General features: G+C 38.3%; 1 protein-coding gene across 1 annotated transcript in view; it reads left to right on the top strand.

Moving 5' to 3' along the window:
• LOC124757568 (MMS19 nucleotide excision repair protein homolog) overlaps window positions 1–22,673 on the top strand; it is a 148,677-nt gene that overhangs the window by 107,251 nt on the left and 18,753 nt on the right. Inside the window, exons 10-11 of the mRNA XM_047249069.1 lie at window positions 13,525–13,725; window positions 20,548–20,668. Coding sequence (XP_047105025.1) covers window positions 13,525–13,725; window positions 20,548–20,668 — 322 coding nt within the window. The remainder of the gene's footprint in view (window positions 1–13,524; window positions 13,726–20,547; window positions 20,669–22,673) is intronic.

Genomic DNA, 22,673 nt, shown 5'->3' with positions numbered 1-22,673 from the left:
ATTAACATACATTTCATTTTAATTTACAGTGGCTCCTTTTCAGAGCTTATTTATCAATTCCAAAGAATTACAGAATGAAACAATAGTCGCTACAATATATATATATGCGCCACTCAGATAACTATGCATGGCCTCGTCTCTCTAGCACTCTCCAGGAATGATCTACACACTACAAGGCTGAGGAAATTCCACAGGAAGGCATTTATATACTCAGTTACACCTCATTAATAGACTTAACTATGATTCCAAGAACAAAATAGTTTGTTGTTTATAAACACAACTCAAATCTGACAATACCACTCATATCAAATACTTTTCAGTGTTTAAAAGTGTAGCTCAGTATTTACTTGTTATGTTCATTGTATAAAAGATAGCATTTCATATGCTAAGGTATACAGAGTTGTATCATCAATACAATATGTTATGGGACAATGACCGTAAAACAATGTTTACATAAGTATCAAATGTGCATAAAAATTTCAATATAAATCAGGGGTTTGACGTTTTCATGGGTAGTTGACAGTCACAGTAGTTAGGTTTTGACCCCTTGATTATTTGCTAGAGCTCAACCTTATTTCAGCATCATCATATGTGACGTACTTTAACTGTTTTATTCTTCACAAACTTCCACTATCACATACATACATATCATAAATTTATAACTATATTTATCTTATGGTGTGGTCCTTTCTTCTGTTCATATGGTACCTAACACTCTACAGGCATTTATCTTTCTTCAGTTTAGGATATGTCGATGCACCTTTCCATGGAAGAAAAAAAACTTAAAACCAATTTTTCATAGATAAGTGTATAGTGGCTCGATGGCTGCTAATACCATTTTCATATAATCAACCATATATTCATTCACTTCAGTGTGCAGTCATGCTATCACAAAACTTATTTAATGTCTTGTGTGCATCTCTACTTACCTTATAAATCTGAAAGATAAAGAGTATTACAGGTGTGGTGCGACCTCTTATTCAGTTTGACATTTATACTGTAGTCGTTTGATTACCTGCAGAAAGACTTTTCTGGTTCTTCAAGTATAATTAGTGCATGCTCTTTCAGTACCTAAGTTTGTAAATATTGTACATTTATAGATATAATGTATATAGTAGCATAGCTTAAGTAAATATCTTGTAGTTTAGTGGCCCTTTCCTGTGTGTATCATTCCTTAACTTATCTTTGTATGTATGTATTGTGTAGATAGTTGTAGTTGTAGTATAGATTCCCCCTTAATTTTCTATGCCCCTGTTTATGCAATAGACCTTACAAATGCTAGTGCAGGCTGTAGCTCATTGGGTTTGTTTGTTTTGTGTGCTGCAACACTTCCAGCTGTGCCTGTCTGGCTTGTACGCACTTGTGGTTTGTTGACTAGCTTGCTCCCCAATGCACATGCGCTGTGGCACTCTGATACCACTTACGTCACGGCAAGTTGTGTATTGTATTGCCTGCTACCGTGTGTTTTGCAAGTTCATTTATTTATTTACAACTGGGCTACACATAAGGCAAAGCGTTGTATTTAGAGTATCACTGCCACTATATACATAAGAGTAAAATTCTTCCTTATTACAACCACTCATTTCATCATATACACACATTTGATATATAAGAGAAAATACAAACAAAAATGTCACACCACCGGGCCATCCGTCAGTGTAGCAATTTACAAGTTAACAAAAATTATAGGGACAGATGGTCAGAGTATAATTTTATATGATTACGCCAAAGGAAATATTCAAACTTTTTAAAGGACCAAATTACAGCCGTACGCCCCAGCTACATAACTGAATATGAACATTCAGCTTCAGATGGTGGAGCTAATTACTTTAGGGATGAGATTACTCTCTTCTTCTACCATTTGAAAAATGCATTCACCCAGACCTTGAGAAGACGCGTCAGTGCATAAACAAAAATCCTTCATGTCTGTTTGAGATAAAATATTAGCATTTAATAAGGTTTGCTTGATGTTCTCGAAATCGGTTTGACATTGCTCGTGCCATAGCCAAGATCTGTTTTTCTAGAGAAAATTGAGTAAAGCATCACTGTTTGTAAGTTGGTTAGGGATGAATTTCCTGATAAATGAGACTAGTCCTACGTATGCCTTTAATTGCCAAGCGCTTGTTTTGAGGAACAGGGCAGTTCCTAATGACATCAAGTTTTTTGGGCTCTGGCAATATGCCTTCTGAAAAGATTATGTGTCCTAAAACTTCTACCTTTTCTTGTCCGAAATTAGATTTATTGAGATTTGGTGTCACTCCATATTTTGAAAAGCTGCTCAATACTTACTCAATTAATCTTAAGTGTTCTACCCAAGTGGGTGTAGCTACTAGAAGGTCATCCACGTATAGTTTTACCTTACCCAAAAGTTCAGACCGTAGCACTTTTATCCAGTGCGGAGATAAAGACACCTGCACTTACGTTCAATCCAAATGGTAATACTTGAAATTCAAGGCTCCTGCCCCACATACGAAGGCGGTATACTTCCGACTTTTTTCATGTAGTTTTATTTGACAATATGAAGACCGGAGGTCGATTATAGCAAGAAATTTAGCATCATGGAATTTCATAAGCTGTTCATCTAAACTGTCTGAATGTGTTCTGACTGGTACAACAATCTTATTAATGTTATGTGCTTTGAGGACCAAGCGCACCTTGTCATCTGGCTTACTCATGGCCAAAATAGGACTACAATAAGGAGAAAATGATGGTTGTATTACGCCCCATTCAAGTATCCTGCTAATCTCTTTTCTTACTGCTTCCCTCTTTGTCCATGGTGTAGGGTATGAAGAAGAACAAAAATTTTCGTGAGGGTATGCTTCCATTTTGTACACAAAATTGTTAATAATACCTGGTCTTTTTTCAAACACATGTATATAAGCAAGTATCAGTTCCATAAGTTCTGCTTGCTGCTCTTGAGAAAACACGCTTTGATTCACTTGCTTTTGTGCTTATTGTGTTGACGTTTATGACTTCTGCAACCAACTGTTTGTTATTGTATGTGTTGACATACATAACTGTGAGATTTTCCACTTGAACCTCAAAATCGTGAATAACTTCTGTTTTAAGTCTATAAGTACTTCATTTGATTAGGTCCATTACAAATAATTGCTTATTTGCAGTGAAATGACATTGGCCCTTTCCTATATCAGTTTGTACTTGCTATGTCCTAAATGTATTCATACTGATTAAGCATTCAACTATTAATTTCTCTAATATAAAAAAAAATTCATAGTACAGAAAACTGTCCTAATTGTTCAGGAATTAAGGCTTGTATCTTGACTTCTATTGATTTCTGACCAGTTGTGGTTTGCACCTTGCAGTTTTGCACTGGCAGTGTGGGTATACGCCCATGTTTCTTCAGTTCTTGAATGAATCCCTGTGACATCAAATTAGTTGTAGCACCTGTGTCAATCACAATGGGTGCATCAAGATCAAATATTTTGGCTTTAAGAGTACCTTGTACCTTGCGTACTGTCAAGTTTTTCTGTGTACCCTCATTACTTCGATACAGGTCATCTTTCACATCACTACCTTGATCGTATCTGACTAAGCAAGTGTCGATCAAGCTTGTGCCTCCACTCTCCTCCAAGGTCACAAAATGGAAATGAGCGCATGACTTTGTTGGCTGCGAGGCCCATCCGGAGAAGTTCGGTCGCCGAGTGCTAATCTTATTTCAGTCACCACCACGTTGGGTGACTCGCATGTCAGTGATGAGGATGAACAGAACAGGAGCCGACCATGACCAGTTCAAGTTTTCCAGTGTTGCAGTGGCATCGGTTCAGTTAGGAGTAACTTCCACTATGTTGGTGTTTGATTGTGCCAATTAGTATCCTGTGAGGCTCTCGACTAAAATTCTCTTTGCCTTTGCTCATTGTTTGGCATATTTGCGTTACTTTTTTGGCTGAATCCCGCTGTCTGTGACTTATTTGGCTGTCTACTATTGTTTTGTGTTTGTCAAGTGATGAGCTGATTATTGCCGGTAGCTGGTGTCTGTACATTATGTACAGGCCGGTCATACGCTACTTACCTGTTGTGGTTGTTTTTGTTAAATTTTTACCTATTTTTTTTATATCTGCCTTTGACTTTATGGCTTTCTCCATTGCTGTTGTGATTACCATTACCATAGGTCTATGTGAGGTAAGGTTGCCATCCATGTTGTACTTAGAATCCGTTGTTCACGTGTTGTTCCATAAATCTCTGTGGCATTATCTGCGTATTAACAGGCTTGGGTTATACTGGCCTCTCTTCGTGTATCAAATCTATTGCGTCCAGGACAGATAGAAAGTATTCGGTGTTGTGTTCAGGACTGATAATGAGACGACTCTTTAAAATTTTCAGAATGTCTGCTTGAGATACTGGATTCGTCCCATATCTGGTTTTATTCAAATATTTTTCAAAATACTTCCTTGAGCTTCCTTGTTTGCTATTGAACGGAGCTGGGTTGAATACTTCACATCTGAGCCTCTCGTGTACGGACTCAGACCAATATTTATCCAGAAAGGCTCTCTCAAACTGTTCATAGTATTGGCAACATTCCTCCATGTCCATAGCCCATAGCAGAACATCATGCTGTGTGTATCCAACAACAAATCTAATTTTCTGGGCTTTGGTCCAGGTACTAGGTAAAACATTTCAAAATGCTGTGATAAAGACCAGGGGATTTGTTTTTCTTCCTCCAGAGGTAAATACCAGAAATTGATGGTGCCTAAGCAATCCCTCATTTGCAAGTAATGTTGACAAACCCACTGCACTGTCAATGACGGGTGTGTTTGTGTTCACTTGTGGCTTAGCACATGGCAATTGCGCTTGCTTGAGAGATACAGCTGCCGACAAGTGTTGCTGCATTCTGCAACCTTCGCTATTTTCCTTCGACAGGCTAGCCATGTATTGTGCATAACCAGTGAAAGTATCTAACTTCTCTAAAAGTATGGGTTTGTTTTCTGTCAAATGTTGTTTTGGAATGTCAGTAGTTTTAGCAGTACTGCCTCATAACTTCTCCTCGGCTTCCTTTAAATCTGAATCTGTTTTAGCTAGAAGTTGACTTTCTTTCTCTTTTGGGGCTTCTTCTACAGTACATGCATAAATTTTGCACTCTGACACTACCTTTTCAGCAAGGGTGCTGCCCTTATCCGGCATCCTGGCTTTAGCCTTTTCAGTTATTCCCTTTACATCTGCACATATCTTACCTCTAAGTTTTTTGGCAAATTTGACTCGAAATTTAACTGATCCACTCTTAGACTTTGCTGTTGTACTTCTGTAAGTAAGTTTTTACAAACGTCTTGCAGCTCACTGACTGCATTCGTAACATTTTTTTACCAACGCATCCATTTGATATTGTGTCTCCTGAATTTGAGAATATGCCCACCTGCAAGTTGTTCCTGTTTATTGTCTACAGATGATACTTTTTCCATTAACATATTTATATTGTGAGATATGTAGGTATTATTTCTTGTTTTAGTTGTTTACCCAGCTCTGTCAACTTCTCGGATAGTTCGTCAGATAATTCAGTGCATATAGTTTTGCTCACTTCACTAAACTATTGACTAATACTATTCTTGAAGTCGTTCAATACCTAATTTTGCTGTGTAAGCTGTTGTCCTGTATTTTCCTGATGTTTTGTGCAGTGCTGTGTAAACTGTAGTGTTATTAGTTGCATGAGTTGTGTCAAATTGTGTGTCTCACTAGTTTTTACATTGCTTTTATGAACTGTTCCTGCTCTTGCATTTGCGACGTTGTGAGAAAATAATCTTAGGAATTTTCTGTGTCGTGCACTTCAGTTTCACTATTTGGAAAAATGTTTCCTGGTAACAACTGAGAAATTCTCTCATTGGGCATCATAAAAGTGACACCATGAACAGTTATATTATCAGTGTCATGATTTTTTAATGATGGGACACCAAAATTGTTGTTTAGGTTGCCATCGGCCAGTTCACGAGTTGGCGCTTTACCTTCAACTGTTGCCAAGCTTGGATTTCAAACATCTTGGCATGTTGCATTTTGTAATGAATTTTCAGCAATGGACATTTCCTTTGACTCCATTGGGAATAGTTTTTAACCAAATTATGAAAAAAAATTTTCAAACATGAAAATTTGTCGTATCAGTGCTTTTCAATTAAAGTAGATTTAGCTGCGTATTCATTAAAAAAAACCTGATTATTATCTGTCACAGCCTTATAGAAACTGATGATTTATCTTGCACTTTAATGATGAGTTTATACAAATTTTCATCCTGTCTTTAGAAATGCACTTTCCATAAAGGATGTTGATAGGAAGAATAAGACATTATCTACTGCCAGAGAGATGGTGCCGAGTGCGGCCATAAAAACATACACTGTAGCAGCTTCCTACCTTTACCGCTGAAATCAGCATTCCCAGCACGTCTCTTTTGTTGGTAGAATTTAATTTTAATATGCTCTTTCAATGTTTTTCTCATTCCCAATCTCACGGACATGTAACAAATACAACAAAAGTTTACTTGTTTCTAGTAACAATAAAGTGAATCATTTATCTCAAAAAACTTTTTTTTTCTCAACAGCTGAATGGTCTGTTCCTATTTCGCTAGGTGCCATCCTTTTAAACGGTTGCCAATGAATAATGGCTTGTAGGTGGGCGGATAAATAATGGAAACTGATTAATAATTGCTGCTTGAATTATTAAAAAAAATTAATTGGAAAGAATAATTAAAAGGAATTGGAAGGTACACATATCCTGGGTGAATTTTAACTGGTACTAATATTACCAGATCTTCAGCGTCAATCTATTTAAGATCAATATTCATCATTTAAGTTACGTACTTCTTCACATTAATTCCATTGTACGTAGTCCTGATTATAGCAATACCGATGCAGGATTGCTCCTGCGCTGCTCGTGCAAATTCCTCTTGTCTGCTCCAAACCTCCGGATGCAGGATTCTCGGTGCGGGCGAAATGGTGAACACAGGCGTGGTCTATGTGAATAAAACTCTACTTTCGCAATAACCTTTGACGCTTTTAATGTACACTAGAAATACACATTTTTAAACAATACTGGTGTGGATCTCGTCATACACCCACCTGCTACCACTTATAGAAACAAACAGATGAAGATACAGAAATTAATCAATTGAAGAGCGTATCTCTTCTCTGTTTTGTATCAAAAGATCATCTATGCCACAGAGCAACTAATTAATTTACATTTATCTTTGGCTTTGTGTATATATACCTTATCATGTAAAAGAAAAAGAACAAAGAAAGAAAAAATAATACGATCCATTATATTGAACTATCAAATTTGGGGTCATTGATGCCCTTTCACTTTCTGTCTTACACAGTAGAATTCTGGATGCAAGATATGCAAGTATTATAAATATTGTGTGAATGCACACTGTATACCGGTGTAATGTAAAATGTTAGTAGCAGATGTGTAAGTGATTATGGTAAAAAACTTTGCACATCACTTACTCTCTTTTTCTTTGCATTTTAACAAGAACAGTCGTGTTGATGTACTGGGTGTGAAATCTCTAACCAAAGCACCAAAAGGAGTCCATGTCAAATCTAAATAACAATAGGTACTGTGCACTTACATTTTATAATGTGACACTGTCACCCGGGATTTTTTTCATCCGGGAGAAAACTGGGAAAAACCCGGGATTCTTTTAGAATTCCGGGAATTTTTCATTGTTTTAGTTTGCAGGTAAATTATTGTTATTTTGACTGCCAAGAACTGATACAAAGAATTTTACTGTATCCCGCCACTGCAGAACAATACTGCGGTCAAAAACATAAATGAGATAAAAAAAATCAAATTAAAACTTAAGTTGCAAAGGAAATGCGTCATTTACAACAGTGAAACACAGTGCAGACATAAGCGTCTGCCAACAGCAAAATGTGTCAAAGGCTTTAGGATGAAGCCTATGCAATTCTTCATAACAACAAACTGTTTCCGATGAGGGTGATGTCACAACAGTTCACATTAGGTTTGTATGAAGAGTTGCTAGTGGGCTCATACGCGACTCAGCAGCATATGCGCATGTGTTGTTGAGTCGCGTATGAGCAGTACCTTCTCCCACTTCTGGCTATTTGAAATGTGGCTGTTAGGAGCGTCAGCTGTATCAGCAGTAGTAAGCGGAAGCCAGATGCTACCCGGAAAAATTTTCTGTGAACCCAAGCTGCCAGATTTGCACATGCGCAGAGCAGTCTGAGTTGTAGTGGGGAAGGGGAGCAGTCTCCACGTGACTAGTATTTACTTTTAGTGATTTTGCTGTTTCTTCTTTATTTACAGCTCTCATGTTAAGAGAAAACAAAATATAATTCTGTGGCCAGGAGCTATCAAATGAATTAAAATACATTCACATAATAATGAAGGTTAAAATATGTTAATGGTTTCAGTTTTCTGATTTTATTTTATTTCCACATTTTTGGCAGTCGAGCATTAATTGCCTTGCAGAACAATGAAGTTACTTTTTTCGATTTGCTACAGAAATTGGCCTTTTATTAGTCTCTCTCTCTCTCTCTCTCTCTCTCTCTCTCTCTCTCTCTCTCCCCCCCCCCCCCCCCCCCCCAGAGACAGTGAATTTGTTTGAAATGAAGTGTTTCACTCCACACCATTGGCTAGTTTCAATTATTTGCTGAATTTCAAATGCACATTCTCATCTTCTGGCACATATGGCATTATACAATAATAAAGAACCTGTGGGTTTTACGTGGTGTTGAACCATAATAACACACTTTTAGGATAAAAAAGACATTTATTTTGTCACTTAATAGAGCGAATACAGAAAGATGGCTGTTGAACATAGCGCTAGAACACAAAGACAAGGAGAAAAGCCAAAGAGCATAGCCCAAGAACTGTCGCTTTGCATTAGAGACGCCACAGAGCCGCCCCACCACTGGTGGGGCGGAGCTAGCACACATCCACAAAAAAACCTTCATGCCAGCACGGCGCGCAGAGGCGGCATCTGGCACGCGAAGTGTGCGGCTCAGGCGCTTCGTTGTCAGGGTCCTGCATGCCAAACAGCTGCGCAGGCGGTGGCGAGTCAAAGGAGGCCGCGACAGCAGCGTCAGCAGAGGCAGGCCGACTGGGAGCGGTGGGAAAAGATGTTGAGCTTTGGGTCGGATGGGGGGTGGGGGGGGGGGTTCTGTGGTGTGGATTTGGTCACCAGGCGGTTGACTGATCTTGACGTGCTGGGATGGCGTGTGCGGAGCGTCGGCAGCAGGCCATGACTGAGGACGCAACGTGGTAGCTACCGCATAGCGAGAACAAGATCGTCCATGCTGGGCCGGAGTCAAGTTGGCGGGGTGTCGGCAGTAGTCAACAATGGTGGGTGTGATTCGGCAACCATGGGATGTGAAGGGTCCCCCGAAGCGACAACAGGAGCATCCCGCTGGTCCATCTGCGTCGGCACAGAACCAGCAGCAGTGAAAGTGCAACTTGACACAGGAGCAAAGCAGAGTGAAGACACACTAGGAGAGGGAGGTGGCGCCGAAAGAAGCGGCTCTGCAGAGAGGCTGCATAATTTATTCCGTATGTGAGCCAATTCAGTGGAGGCGGTAGCAGTGCGGTAGCGTAACTCTGCATTATATATGTGGAGCCCATCAATCTGCTTGTGCACGTCCAGTAAATCGAAGAGGTGTGCCGTAATACCTTCGAGCAGAGATGCACATGTGGAAAGTGTAGCCAAGGAAGCAGAGAGTGGAGCTGTGGGGGGGAGGGGGGGGGGTGCAATGACATTAGGCAAGTAGGAATGAGCGACCCCACGCATATGAGCGTTTGGAGTACATGTTTGTCAGCACATCAACCAACCAGAAGGCGACTGCTTAATCGTAGCGTCAGTGAGAGGCGTGCACTGTCCGGGTGGCAGGCATTGCTGCGTAGTAGCATTTGACGGTGGCCATGTTGGGCCGGTAATGGTTAAGTGGCTGCTGGCATCGCAGGGGCCAGGTAATTGTTCAGTTTTAACCAATTGCACATTAGGAACACTTGTATATACGCAAGCAGAGTTAAAATTGTGCGTGGCACAAGCACAAAATGACACTGATAGATCAATTGTTCTGAAGACAATGTGGACCAGCACACAAAGTTCATTACTGGTGAAAATAACACAAAATTATTCCCAAATGCACAACGTTGAAGTCGGGGACTGTGGGGTTTACATGGCATTGAACCGTAATAACACACTTTTAGGATCAAAAGCACACTTGATAGAGCAAATACAGAAAGATGGCTGTTGAACATAGCACTTCACGCCAGAGATGCCACAAACCCAACACGAGATAATACAGTACTAGTATTCCTAGAAAATTTGCATCCCGAAAAGCTTAATAACAGGTTGCTGCCTACATATTTGTGAATATGGACACACGAATGTGCACTTTAAGCCGAATTATGCATTTTAGTATCATTTACGAAATTCCGATGTTTTCGGAGTATCATCTGATGTCCCATGTTGTTTATGACGTAAGGTGAGATATCTTAATGCTGTGCAATCTCTTAATGATATGTGCGTACAAACATATGGGCTTCCTACGTCATCGTACTTACACATGGATAGTAACACCTGTTTTCTGGTGGTGTCGGATAATTGCTGAAACGAATTCTAATAGCTCGTGGGAAAATATTGTGAATGATGGTTTGAAAAGCATTACTTTCAAAGTAAATTTAATTTTATGCAAGTTGAATTATGTTAGAACAAGAACGTCCTTTGAATTTTTTAAATCGCAGAATGTTTGACTCTCGTTTAAAGATCAACTCTTTGAGGGCCAGCCGCTTAGAAGAATCTCTAGCCCAGAAGACCAGACATTTAGGTCGATATTTAAAATGTTACTGGCACATTTGCGTGATGTATCTTAAAGTGTTAACACACACAAAAAAGACAAATATTATATGTGAAAGCTTAGCTTTTCACGTAGCTACGCTATGAACATTAATTTAAACCATTAACTTTTCCTATCTCTTGGTTTACACTTCTTAAAATTGATGTTTTTATTGGCTGACTACATCATGAGCTGTACACTATGAAGATCTGCTATCATCACTTGGCGAGATCACGTGACATGAGCTGTGACTGGCTTACAAAAGCATCGCAATCTCGATTTCACTAACATGCTGTTATTGGTGGAACTGGAATATATAGTGGGTGCAAGACACCATTCTCAAATTATATATGTGCAGTCACACATTCGATTAGTGCATGGCGGAAAAATGACCACTTAAATCTTTCCAAGTGAACTCTTATTTTATTGTGGTGGTTGTTGCAGAGGCAACAGAATGTTGTGGTATCAGGGGGAGGAAGTTGTGAATGAAATTTTTGTGAGAAAATCTTGCTGCTTTCGACTTAGTGAAATCCATGCAAACTTCTTGTCATATCAATGAGACTCTGCCCACTTTCCTGATAGCAGAAATTGATCCAACCATAATAATTGATTCAAGCTAACCATAATAACTCATTCAAGCCAACCTTATTTGAATGCTTTCGATGTACTGTGTTACTCTATCTGGCAAAGATTCCATACTGCACTGAAATAGTTAAAGAAAGAGAGAACAGATAAACATAGTGTTAGCAGTTTTCTTTTTGAAATTTATGGTTAGGTCGTATAGGTCCAAACTGCTGAGGTCATCGGTCCCTTGTTAGCAGTTTATCTAATGAATTTGTTGCATCTTGTAAGAGTTTTGCCTACAAAATGCAGTCATTGGTTCGCATTCCATACAACACTTTCTGTGTGATCATTCCAGTAGAAATTGTTCCTAACAGTAAGCCCTAGATATTTGAGATGACTACCTCAAAATTTGTGTCATTTATCATGTAACAGAAGTTCAACAGACTTCTCTTAGTTGTCATGTGGAGGACCTCATACTTTTATTGTTCAGTCAGTTGTCACTTTTCATGTCATTCAGACACAGGGTGGTGCAGAATAGGATTTTAGAAAGTATTTGAAGATGTCTATAGTACAGTGTGGCTGTGCTCGATTCTGCATGAACAAGTACAATTTCCTTCAGATGACAGTCAGAGATTGAGTTGTTGCCATATTCACTTTAAAATTCACTATATCTGGTTTAGAATGACAGCCTTATAGCCTGGATCTCAGCCCTTGTGATTATTTCTTATGGTGTAATCTAAAGGACGCGGTCTTCAAACAAGGACCATCAACACTCCTGGATCTGTGTACTGCAATTTCCAGAGAGTTGCATGCAGTCAAAAGTGTTGTTTTCCAGAAAGTCATCACAGAATTTAGTTTGAGGCTGTACAAACTCATTGCTGCACAAAGGAAGCACTTTCAAAATCTTCTGTATTAAATTTCAGATTGTCTGCCATAGCTGAATATGGTAACATAAATCTGTCACTGTTTATTATATTGTAGTAGAAAAGACTTGTAATATCTATTTTGCCCCACACTCTATGTTGTCTAAATAATTTTATAATACAGTTTGATCTTCTGAAGACCGTAAATGATGGCATAATCAGCAAACAGTGTAAGAAGGATGCTCAGATTTTCTCCTAAATCATTTATATAGATGAAGTACAGTGAAGGCCCTATCTCATTTCCTTGGGAGACATTACATCTAACATCAGCTTCACTAGTGTTGTGAAGTAAGAGGAGGGAAGTGTTAGGGACAGTGAAGGTTTGAATCAGTCCTAGATGTATAAATGGATGTCCTATTTGATTAACATGACTATTCATGCAAGAAATAGTTCCTGTTTCAAGTCCCAATCAGGTATTATATTTCATTGTTTTCATCCCTAATGAAGGGTTTATTTTAATGCAGCTCTGTTTGGTTAGTAATAAGGTAATAGTCTGTAAAGCCATAGGTGTGATCATTAATTTTTGATGATTTTCTGAAGAATTCATACTGCATAATTATACATTGATGGTAACTCATAACTGATTGCTGTATCTTCTATGAGTAGGTGGGAAAGTTTTTGGAATGGAAGTTTCCAACCTTTAAACATTTCAACTTAATTGTCCTTACACTTACATATTATTGAAAAGAAGGATATTCAAGAGTCCATCTCAAAGTGTCATGATTTGGAAGAAGAAATGGCAGTCTGCTGGGAGTTAGCATTTAGTTTCTGTTTATGTACTTTGTAATTTTGAAAGGCTGCATGAGCATAAATTGTGTGGAAAGTAGGAGAAGGATTTAATATTTGAAACATGTTGTCCGAAGCTGGTGGAGATGGAGATAATGATTACCCTACCATCATCAGCAGTGTGTTCCACAATAATAGATGTCCATGCAGACTTTCCCAGGACACATATATGAAAGTACGAGTTGCCAGCTGTTTTGAATGTTTAAGTTATCAATAACTTAAGCATTTTTTAATTTTTGAGTAACTCCTGGTGTATGGCTCTGATAGTGAAAAAACAGTGCATTCAGTATTAATTTTCAACTATGGCTCAGCAGTTTGACGTCTGTGGCACTTACTATTTAGAGTAACATCTAAAATGATTACTTGTTGATAGCATTCTGGAGTAGTGCAGTGGTAGCTTATTTCAGTATAACTTTGCAACAGTTATCTTTTAATTCTGACATTGTCATTTGTTCCAGAAAGCTTGTGGAAGTTCCTGATGATGATGAATCGCGGATACATAACTTTCTCTATGAGCAGTGTGATGTTGTGTCCTGTTTAGTCTTTTGGTGCTTCCAAAAACTGCAAGAGGAGGACTTTGTCAATGCTTCACAATTTGTAGACCTTTTGAGATTAATTGCACAAGTACTGGATTGTGTCATGCGGAGACAAATGTCAAGGTAAGATGGTATTGTACAAATAGTATATGTTATGAAGAGTTCATTTTGTGTTATACTGACCTTGTCCTTCAAACCACTGTACAGAGTATGGCAGAAGGTATTTTGAACCAATATAAGCAATTTTCTGTGATTTTCCATTTGTGTTTGAAATGAGGGAAAGAATGACCATCTGTGTGCTTGAATATGTGCCCTAGTCCGTCTTATCTAATTCTTGACATCTCTATGTGAGGTAACAATGAAGGTTTTCACACAGTCTTCCTCAAATACCAATTCTCTGCTTTCACAAAACAAGTGTTGCTTTCTTTCCAGGATTCTCGTTTGAGCATCTCTGTAAGACCGCGATATATTGCAATCATAGTGGTGTGTCTCTAAATTTGCTAAGAGATGTTAGGTTGTATACATGGAAGAACCCTGGAGATATTAGAAGGTATCAAATAGATTATATAATGGTAAGACAGAGATTTAGGAACCAGGTTTTAAATTGTAAGACATTTCCAGGGGCAGATGTGGACTCTGACCACAATCTATTGGTTATGAACTGTAGATTAAAACTGAAGAAACTGCAAAAAAGGTGGGAATTTAAGGAGATGGTACCTGGATAAACTGACTAAACCAGAGGTTGTACAGAGTTTCAGGGAGAGTGTAAGGGAACAAATGGCAGGAATGGAGGAAAGAAATACAGTAGAAGAAGAATGGGTAGCTTTGAGGGATGAAGCAGTGAAGGCGGCAGAGGATCAAGTAGGTAAAAAGACGAGGGCTAGTAGAAATCCTTGGGTAACAGAAGAAATATTGAATTTAATTGATGAAAGGAGAAAATATAAAAATGCAGTAAATGAAGCAGGCAAAAAGGAATACAAACGTCTCAAAAATGAGATTGACAGGAAGTGCAAAATGGCTAAGCAGGGATGGCTAGAGGACAAAATGTAAGGATGTAGAGGCTTATCTCACTAGGGGTAAGATAGATACTGCCTACAGGAAAATTAAAGAGATCTTTGGAGAAAAGAGAGCCACTTGTATGAATATCAAGAGCTCAGATTGAAAACCAGTTCTAAGCAAAGAAGGGAAAGCAGAAAGGTGAAAGGAATATGTAGAGGGTCTATACAAGGGCGATGTACTTGAGGACAATATTATGGAAATGGAAGAGGATGTAGATGAAGATGAAATGGGAGATACGATACTGCATGAAGAGTTTGACAGAGCACTGAAAGACCTGAGTCGAAACAAGGCCACGGGAGTAGACAACATTCCATTGGAACTACTGACGGCCTTGGGAGAGCCAGTCCTGACAAAACTCTACCATCTGGTGAGCAAGATGTATGAGACAGGCGAAATACCCTCAGACTTCAAGAAGAATATAATAATTCAAATCCCAAAGAAAGCAGGTGTTGACAGATGTGAAAATTACCGAACTATCAGTTTAATAAGTCACGGCTGCAAAATACTAACGCGAATTCTTTACAGACGAATGGAAAAACTAGTAGAAGTCGACCTCAGGGAAGATCAGTTTGGATTCCGTAGAAATACTGGAACACGTGAGGCAATACTGACCATACGGCTTATCTTAGAAGCTACATTAAGGAAAGGCAATCCTACGTTTCTAGCATTTGTAGACTTAGAGAAAGCTTTTGACAATGTTGACTGGAATACTCTCTTTCAAATTCTGAAGGTGGCAGGGGTAAAATACAGGGAGCGAAAGGCTATTTACAATTTGTATAGAAACCAAATGGCAGTTATAAGAGTTGAGGGGCATGAAAGAGAAGCAGTGGTTGGGAAGGGAGTGAGACAGGGTTGTAGCCTCTCCCCGATGTTATTCAATCTGTATATTGAGCAAGCAGTAAAGGAAACAAAAGAAAAATTCGGAGTAGGTATTAAAATCCATGGAGAAGAAATAAAAACATTGAGGTTCGCCGATGACATTGTAATTCTGTCAGAGACAGCAAAGGACTTGGAAGAGCAATTGAACGGAATGGATAGTGTCTTGAAGGAAGGATATAAGATGAACATCAACAAAAGCAAAACGAGGATAATGGAATGTAGTCGAATTAAGTCGGGTGATGTTGAAGGTATTAGATTAGGAAATGAGACACTTAAAGTAGTGAAGGAGTTTTGCTATTTGGGGAGCAAAATAACTGATGATGGTCGAAGTAGAGAGGATATAGAATGTAGACTGGCAATGGGAAGGAAAGCGTTTCTGAAGACGAGAAATTTGTTAACATCGAGTATAGATTTAAGTGTCAGGAAGTCATTTCTGAAAGTATTTGTATGGAGTGTAGCCATGTATGGAAGTGAAACATGGACGATAAATAGTTTATACAAGAAGAGAATAGAAGCTTTCGAAATGTGATGCTACAGAAGAATGCTGAAGATTAGATGGGTAGATCACATAACTAATAAGGAGGTGTTGAATAGGATTGGGGAGAAGAGAAGTTTGTGGCACAACTTGACTAGAAGAAGGGATCGGTTGGTAGGACATGTTCTGAGGAATCAAGGGATCACCAATTTAGTATTGGAGGGCAGCGTGGAGGGTAAAAATCGTAGAGGGAGACCAAGAGATGAGTACACCAAGCAGATTCAGAAGAAGGATGTAGGTTGCAGTAGGTACTGAGAGATGAAGAAGCTTGCACAGGATAGAGTAGCATGGAGAGCTGCATCCAACCAGTCTCAGGACTGAAGACCGCAACAACAACAACAAACAACATGTTATCTCATAGCCATGATAGGAGATATCAGAAGCTGGAACAGTAGTGTAGAATTGTGTGCACTAGTAATGTAATTTCATTTACAGATGCATTACTTTTGCTGTTGCTTTTGGATTGTGCAGGTGTTCAACAATTAGCACCCTTACAAATATTAAAAGAAACGAATATCAATAAAAGGGACTAAAAATTGGCATTCTCACTCGACCAGATGCATTACAGTTTCCCAGTGTCGTTACAATAAATTTGCCTTTCATGCAACTTGTTTTACGTGTTCATCCTATTTCATTTTAGTTTTTTATCATGGCCCCTAATGATTTTAATAATGTGAGATGTGCAGTGTTCCTTATACAGTCTCTCTCTCTCTCTCTCTCTCTCTCTCTGTGTGTGTGTGTGTGTGTGTGTGTGTGTGTGTGTGTGTGAGAGAGAGAGAGAGAGAGAGAGAGAGAGAGAGAGAGAGAGAGAGAGAGAGAGCTTTCCTTGCCTCTTTCAGACTCAAGTGCATTGTTATGAATGGCTGTACGTATAATTAAATATTCATCTTGACCGTATTAGTGCAGCACATCTTGACTTTTTTAACCCTGCAGTGGCACTTATGCTGGAAACTTCAAGCAGTTTCAAATTTGTGCGAAGGAATGCAGCATACTAATTCTTCTAAAGTGATTCCACTATACTGATCAGGAGAAGAAGGAGGCTTATATTGGATCCCAACAAACAACATTACAACAGTTAATAACAGGAATCATTGCTTGTCAGTTCCATTTGGTGTCAGACTCTGACATTACACAAATGCTTCTTTTGTTTGCCATGAATCATCAGCATTGTCATAGCACATCCTTATTTAATGGTGCACCTAGCTACTCCAAGCCAGGATGCTGAGTCTTCCTATCTTGCAATACTCCATGTTTGAAGATAGCTGCCATTCACTGCACTAAATTGAAATCCTGCCCAAGTCCTTTCTACATTTCCTTGTTATCTTCTAGCAATAATACCTTATTGTAGACAACAGTATTCTCAGAGAACAATCTGATAATAATGCTCAACACTACCCGATATATTATCTAGAGGTTGGTATTTCTTCCTTCGAGAGTTTTGTGTTCTTGAGAAGGGATGTGGGTAAGGATTGTGAGGCCAAGTTGGAGGTAAGGAATTCCTGGAAGGTAACCTGGGTTTGGTTAGGAGGGAGAAGTGGAGGGTCGCAGTTGGATAGTGGTATGAATAAGGAGAGGCAAGGTTCAGTGTTGGGATTAGATTGACTTTGATGGGAGGGATTGGTGGCAAAAAAGTGATTCCACTATAGGGATCAGGAGAAGGAGAGTATGTTTTTTGACAAGTTTGGCATGACAGAACTTGGACATGAGGTTCAAAGTGAGGTGTTTGGGTAGGACTGAAACTTCTGTAGGATTGAAGTTCCTGGTGAATGAGTGGACAAGTGTTTTGCATTTGCTTAGGTTCTAGGTTTTGTGGGATGTTTGGGATGTTAGGAGGGAGTTTTGGAGGATATGACAGATGGAAGAGGTCAGCAAGACGGGGGATCTGGTGCTATGAGGGGTTGATGTGAGAGTTCAGTAGGAGTAGGATTGATGTTGATGAGTAGTGGTGCTCCAAGGTGGGAATAGAATGTTATTAAATATGATAACTTTTGGAGGTGGTGTCTGGAGTTTTCTCCAAGTGTCGGAGGGCAGAGTATCAGATTGGGAGATATGATATAGATAGTCCAGGTGCACGGTAACAATATCTTGCAGAGGGAAAACAGATGATCCAGAGATGCCTGCACCATAGAGATTCATTTCTGTAGTATCCTTTCAGTTAGGGATAGGGGTTGGAGGTATCCGAAAATTTGAAAGTCATCGTGAAGGGAAGGGTGGTACCCAGAGAGAAGAATTTTTATGGTTAGTTCTTTGGGGGGGGGGGGGGGGGGGGCAGTGGTTTCCATGGCGCGGAGGCAGCATTTAAGAAACAAGATAAAATACGGGACTATAATTTAGCTGGGTGTGGGGATATTTTTCTAAACTGACTCAGGCTGACAGAACAGTGGTCCAACTGGGATGGGATGTTTTATGAGGGAGGAAGAGCAAAATGCAAATAATGTCAGTGAGTGTGGGGTAACCACTGGGGAATATTGGAAGTAAAACAGAGTGGTGCTCAATGAGAGGGGGAAAAAAACTGAATTAAAAATCTGAAATAGATGTGAGAAATGGACAAACGAAAATTCTAGATGGTTGTAAAGAGAACTATTGATAACTATTGATGAATTTAGGAAATGAACCTGTAAGAAGAAATTGTGCTGAGGGGTGTAGGATGAGAAGATATTTATTTATGTGTCAACGATTGTTGTACTTGGTGGAAATAAGTGACTGATGTAAATGATAATGGGAGCAATGTGTAGAGGAGGGGTGGATGGATTTGGAGTTGAAATAGTAATTTGCTGCTTGAATAATGTTTAACTGTGATCCAGTGGTTAGGCAGACAGCATGCACTGCAGTTGAGGCAGTAATTCCCAATGTTACAGAGCACCGTGATAGCCCCTCATGACCATGCTGGTGAAAAAGTTTGACCTGCCCTCTTTTCTCGTTATGTGAGACTGCATGCTGCACAAGAGATCCTCGATAAATGCAAGCTAGAAAGGGGTCTATCTCTGGAGCATACTCAGTATAAAATCTAATAAGAAGTTTATTAGGTCTAGTACTGTTAATCTTGTGTCTCAGTACAGTGGGTGCTTATTTCAATACCTCCCATTTGTAAGTTTTGGACAATGCTCAAACACGGTATGGTAATGTAATATGCATGCATATATTTTTAATTGCAGAAATTTATATTTCATCTTCTTGTCTTTTGTACTCAGTTAATACACTAGAGTGATTAAAGTGAGATTGAATGAAATGTTTAAATTCAGTTTACCTATTACCAGAATTTTCTACGTACTTGTAACATATCTATCATCAGGATCTACTGTAAAAATTATTGTTGGCTTCACATATAGCCATTTTTAAAGATGCAATCATTTTTTGTCTTTGTAAGTTGTAATGTCTGTCCATCAGTTCTACAAAATACAAACACTATCTTAGCTTTCTTGATGAACATTTGCATTTTATGACCATCGTCCCCTCAGTAGTATCATGGGTTATAATTCTGGACTCTTAAGTGACATTTTTGAAAAGATCAGATTTCATTCCATCCATTTCAGTTTAACTTTATACACTCCCAGCTGCAATTCTCTTATAAGACTACAAATCTGTCAATTTAAATGACAGAGTGTACAGAAAGCCTGTTGCATATAACATATACCTGTAACTTGTGAAGCTCATTTAATTTCCTGCTAGTTAAAACTGCTCCAATTCTAACAATAGTTTTGACAGGTAAATTTCAGCTAGGGGAGGGGGTAAATATATCAAATATTTTATTACCGCAAATCTATCTTGTTTCTTAAATCACCTAAGTTGATGAAGTTGGAAGTTTGCATGAGGAGGACTGTATTTCAGACGTTGTAACTTCTGATCTCACATTAATTAAAAAATAGGCCATTTTAATTTGTGTTGCACCGTCTCACAGTTTCAACAATGTTCACAAATTCTGCACAACTCCTTTTGTCCCACTTATCCACCATCATGTTATGTTTGCTAACCTTTCTCTACTGTTCTTTTCTCCCTTTCCTCTTAGCAAGCTTTTTAAATTTTCATTTATTCCTTATATGCAAAGCAAGGTTTGAAGAGTTTGGGGCACATATTTTAATTTTCTTTTATGCCCTTTTTTTATTCTTTCTTTATGTATTTAATATTGTGAGATTCCTATGATTTCTGTATTTCTTTCCGTCACACCTTAAGCTTCTACTAAAAGAACTGTGTATTTTTGTATAGCAACTCTACCGTGTTGTTGCCATCTTGATCATGATATTAACTGGCAAGAAATTATACCATTATTCATCATAATTGGCAAATAAATACTCTTGAAGCACATTTAAATAAATCCTTTTTTTTGTGGTTAGCCTATACATTTTTCTAATGCTTATGATTTTCTTTCTGTATTTAAGTAGATCAAAGTTTTATCTTTTGTAATTATTCATTTATGGTATTTTTGAAGTGGTGTACAAATTCTGTACTTACAAATGTGTTGTTGTATCTTACAGTGTTCAAAGTGATGTGGTATCACAATTTGTTCCATGGTTCCTGAATCCTGAAGCTTATGTTAAAAGTGAAAAGCCAGTTTTTCCACTGAATCCTGCATCTCCTGCCAGTCAGACACAGCTGGTTTGTAGTCTTTTCCATACACATTGTCGTTCACTTTTTCTTGTTGATACTACTTGCATTAAAAGTCTCTGTAAAGTTAGTTACATTATAAATATGTATGTAACTTTTTCACTAGTTTGCCATATTGTTTCCACATACTACACATCTGCAATGAAATTTTTCCATAGATAAGCATTTAGGAGTAATGAACTGGTAAGATAAAAAAAATATCATTTGTGCCCTGAATTAGGACTTTAAATTGCTGATACATTATGGTTGTTACTAAAATTCAAATCTTTTCAATAAATAAAAAAAAAGTTTTCAAGCTTACTGATAGTCAAGTGTGTGGAGGAAATTCTGCCGCTCGATCAGATGTTTTGGTGATTTCGCAGTTTTCTCCCCTTGGTTGAGTAGTGTAATGAACAGCTGCTTAGGCCTTTTCTCTAGCAGCTATATTTGAATTAGAGCTTTTTTGGTCCCAATCTTCTGAACACTGAACAAATTTTTGATTAGAAAGAATCTACTAATTATTAGGAAAACTCTGAGCCTCAACGAAGAAAATGTGACAACCATCAAAATATTAAACTGAAGCATTTTTTTGAAAGTCCTCAGAAATTCAAAAATAGAGCACAAAGGCAGAAAAAATATTCAACATGTATACAAAAATTGGAAAGTTGTCATTGGACAGTATGGAATGCAACTTAAATGTAATAAAGCTATTCTATTGATTAATTTATGCTAATAAATGCAATTAAAAACTGTAAAAATTGTCACAATGACAGTCAGAAGCCATTAACCTTGTAGTGCATGATTTTCACTGCAGTGGATAACATTTAATGGTCTCTACTCTGGCATTTTCAGTCAGTCATTAGGGTGCGAATACATGTATGGCACGTCACCAGTAGGAAGTATCCAGTGCAGTGGACTGGTTGGAAATGCCAAAAAAGTGACCATTAACAGCTGTCCACTGCAGTGATGCTATGTGCCACAGGGTTAAGAAAGTGGAGAGATCAGCATAACAAATTCTAAATAAAAGATCTCCAGACCAAAAAATGTACAAATGTTTTTAGGAATCTAAGAGAAGCTATCCACAAAATTTCGAATAATTTCAGAACATATTAGACGATGTTAATTTTTTTCCCTTTCTCCTGTTCTAGTTTTACGTTTACATACATAGGCAGGAGCTGACATTGAAGAAGATGGAAATATTAATGGAGTATACAGATTTTTTTTTCCACGAGCAAATTGTGTACATCCACGGAAAAATTGGAACTCAATTCACTAATGCAGTTGATAATAGTTTAATTAGCCTATTGGACATTTTGAAAATCTGTGCCAAAACAAGATGTGAACCCAGATCTGCTTATTGTGAGCCGTTGCATAAAGCAGTTAATCATACAAACGTGCTTCCAGCACAGACTCAAACTGTCACTGTTACTCAAGTTTTCCTCCTGTTATGTCAAAACATTATAGCTGGATATTCTTCCTTGCAAATGTGCAAAAATATTACCTCAGAGGGAATGAATTTAGGCAGAATGGTTGAGCTACAGGGTGACTACAATTTAACTTTCAAACCATTGTAGAAATAACACCACCGGTCAGAATGATCTCAAATTGCAACAGAATATTATCAGAGAAGGGGGAAAATGTGTGGCAGAAGAAAAATAAATAGTTACAAAATGTAGTAATTGAGGGATTTATAATTTAATAGTGGTCAACTACAAACAATGTCTAAAGTGTATATTTGATGTTAACCAAACTGTACTACTCAGTGTGCATGGGTGTGCAGTTGTGATACTGTTAGTTACATAAACCCATCCACCATGGAAAGGCCAAATCACATCAGCTGGTAAAAATCAGTTTTTAACTGTCCTGAGGCCAAAAACCACATAAAAAGGATCACTCACTTCAGTTTTAATTGTACTGAGGCCAAAAACTGCAAAAAAGCACCAATCATATCGATTTTTAATTGTCCTGAGGTCAAAATCTGCATAAGAAGCATCAATCACATTGGTTTTTAACTGTC

This window comes from Schistocerca piceifrons, unplaced genomic scaffold (assembly GCF_021461385.2).
Source record: "Schistocerca piceifrons isolate TAMUIC-IGC-003096 unplaced genomic scaffold, iqSchPice1.1 HiC_scaffold_552, whole genome shotgun sequence".
NCBI classification, from domain to species: domain Eukaryota; kingdom Metazoa; phylum Arthropoda; class Insecta; order Orthoptera; family Acrididae; genus Schistocerca; species Schistocerca piceifrons.
This window is presented reverse-complemented; position numbering and strand designations above follow the sequence as displayed.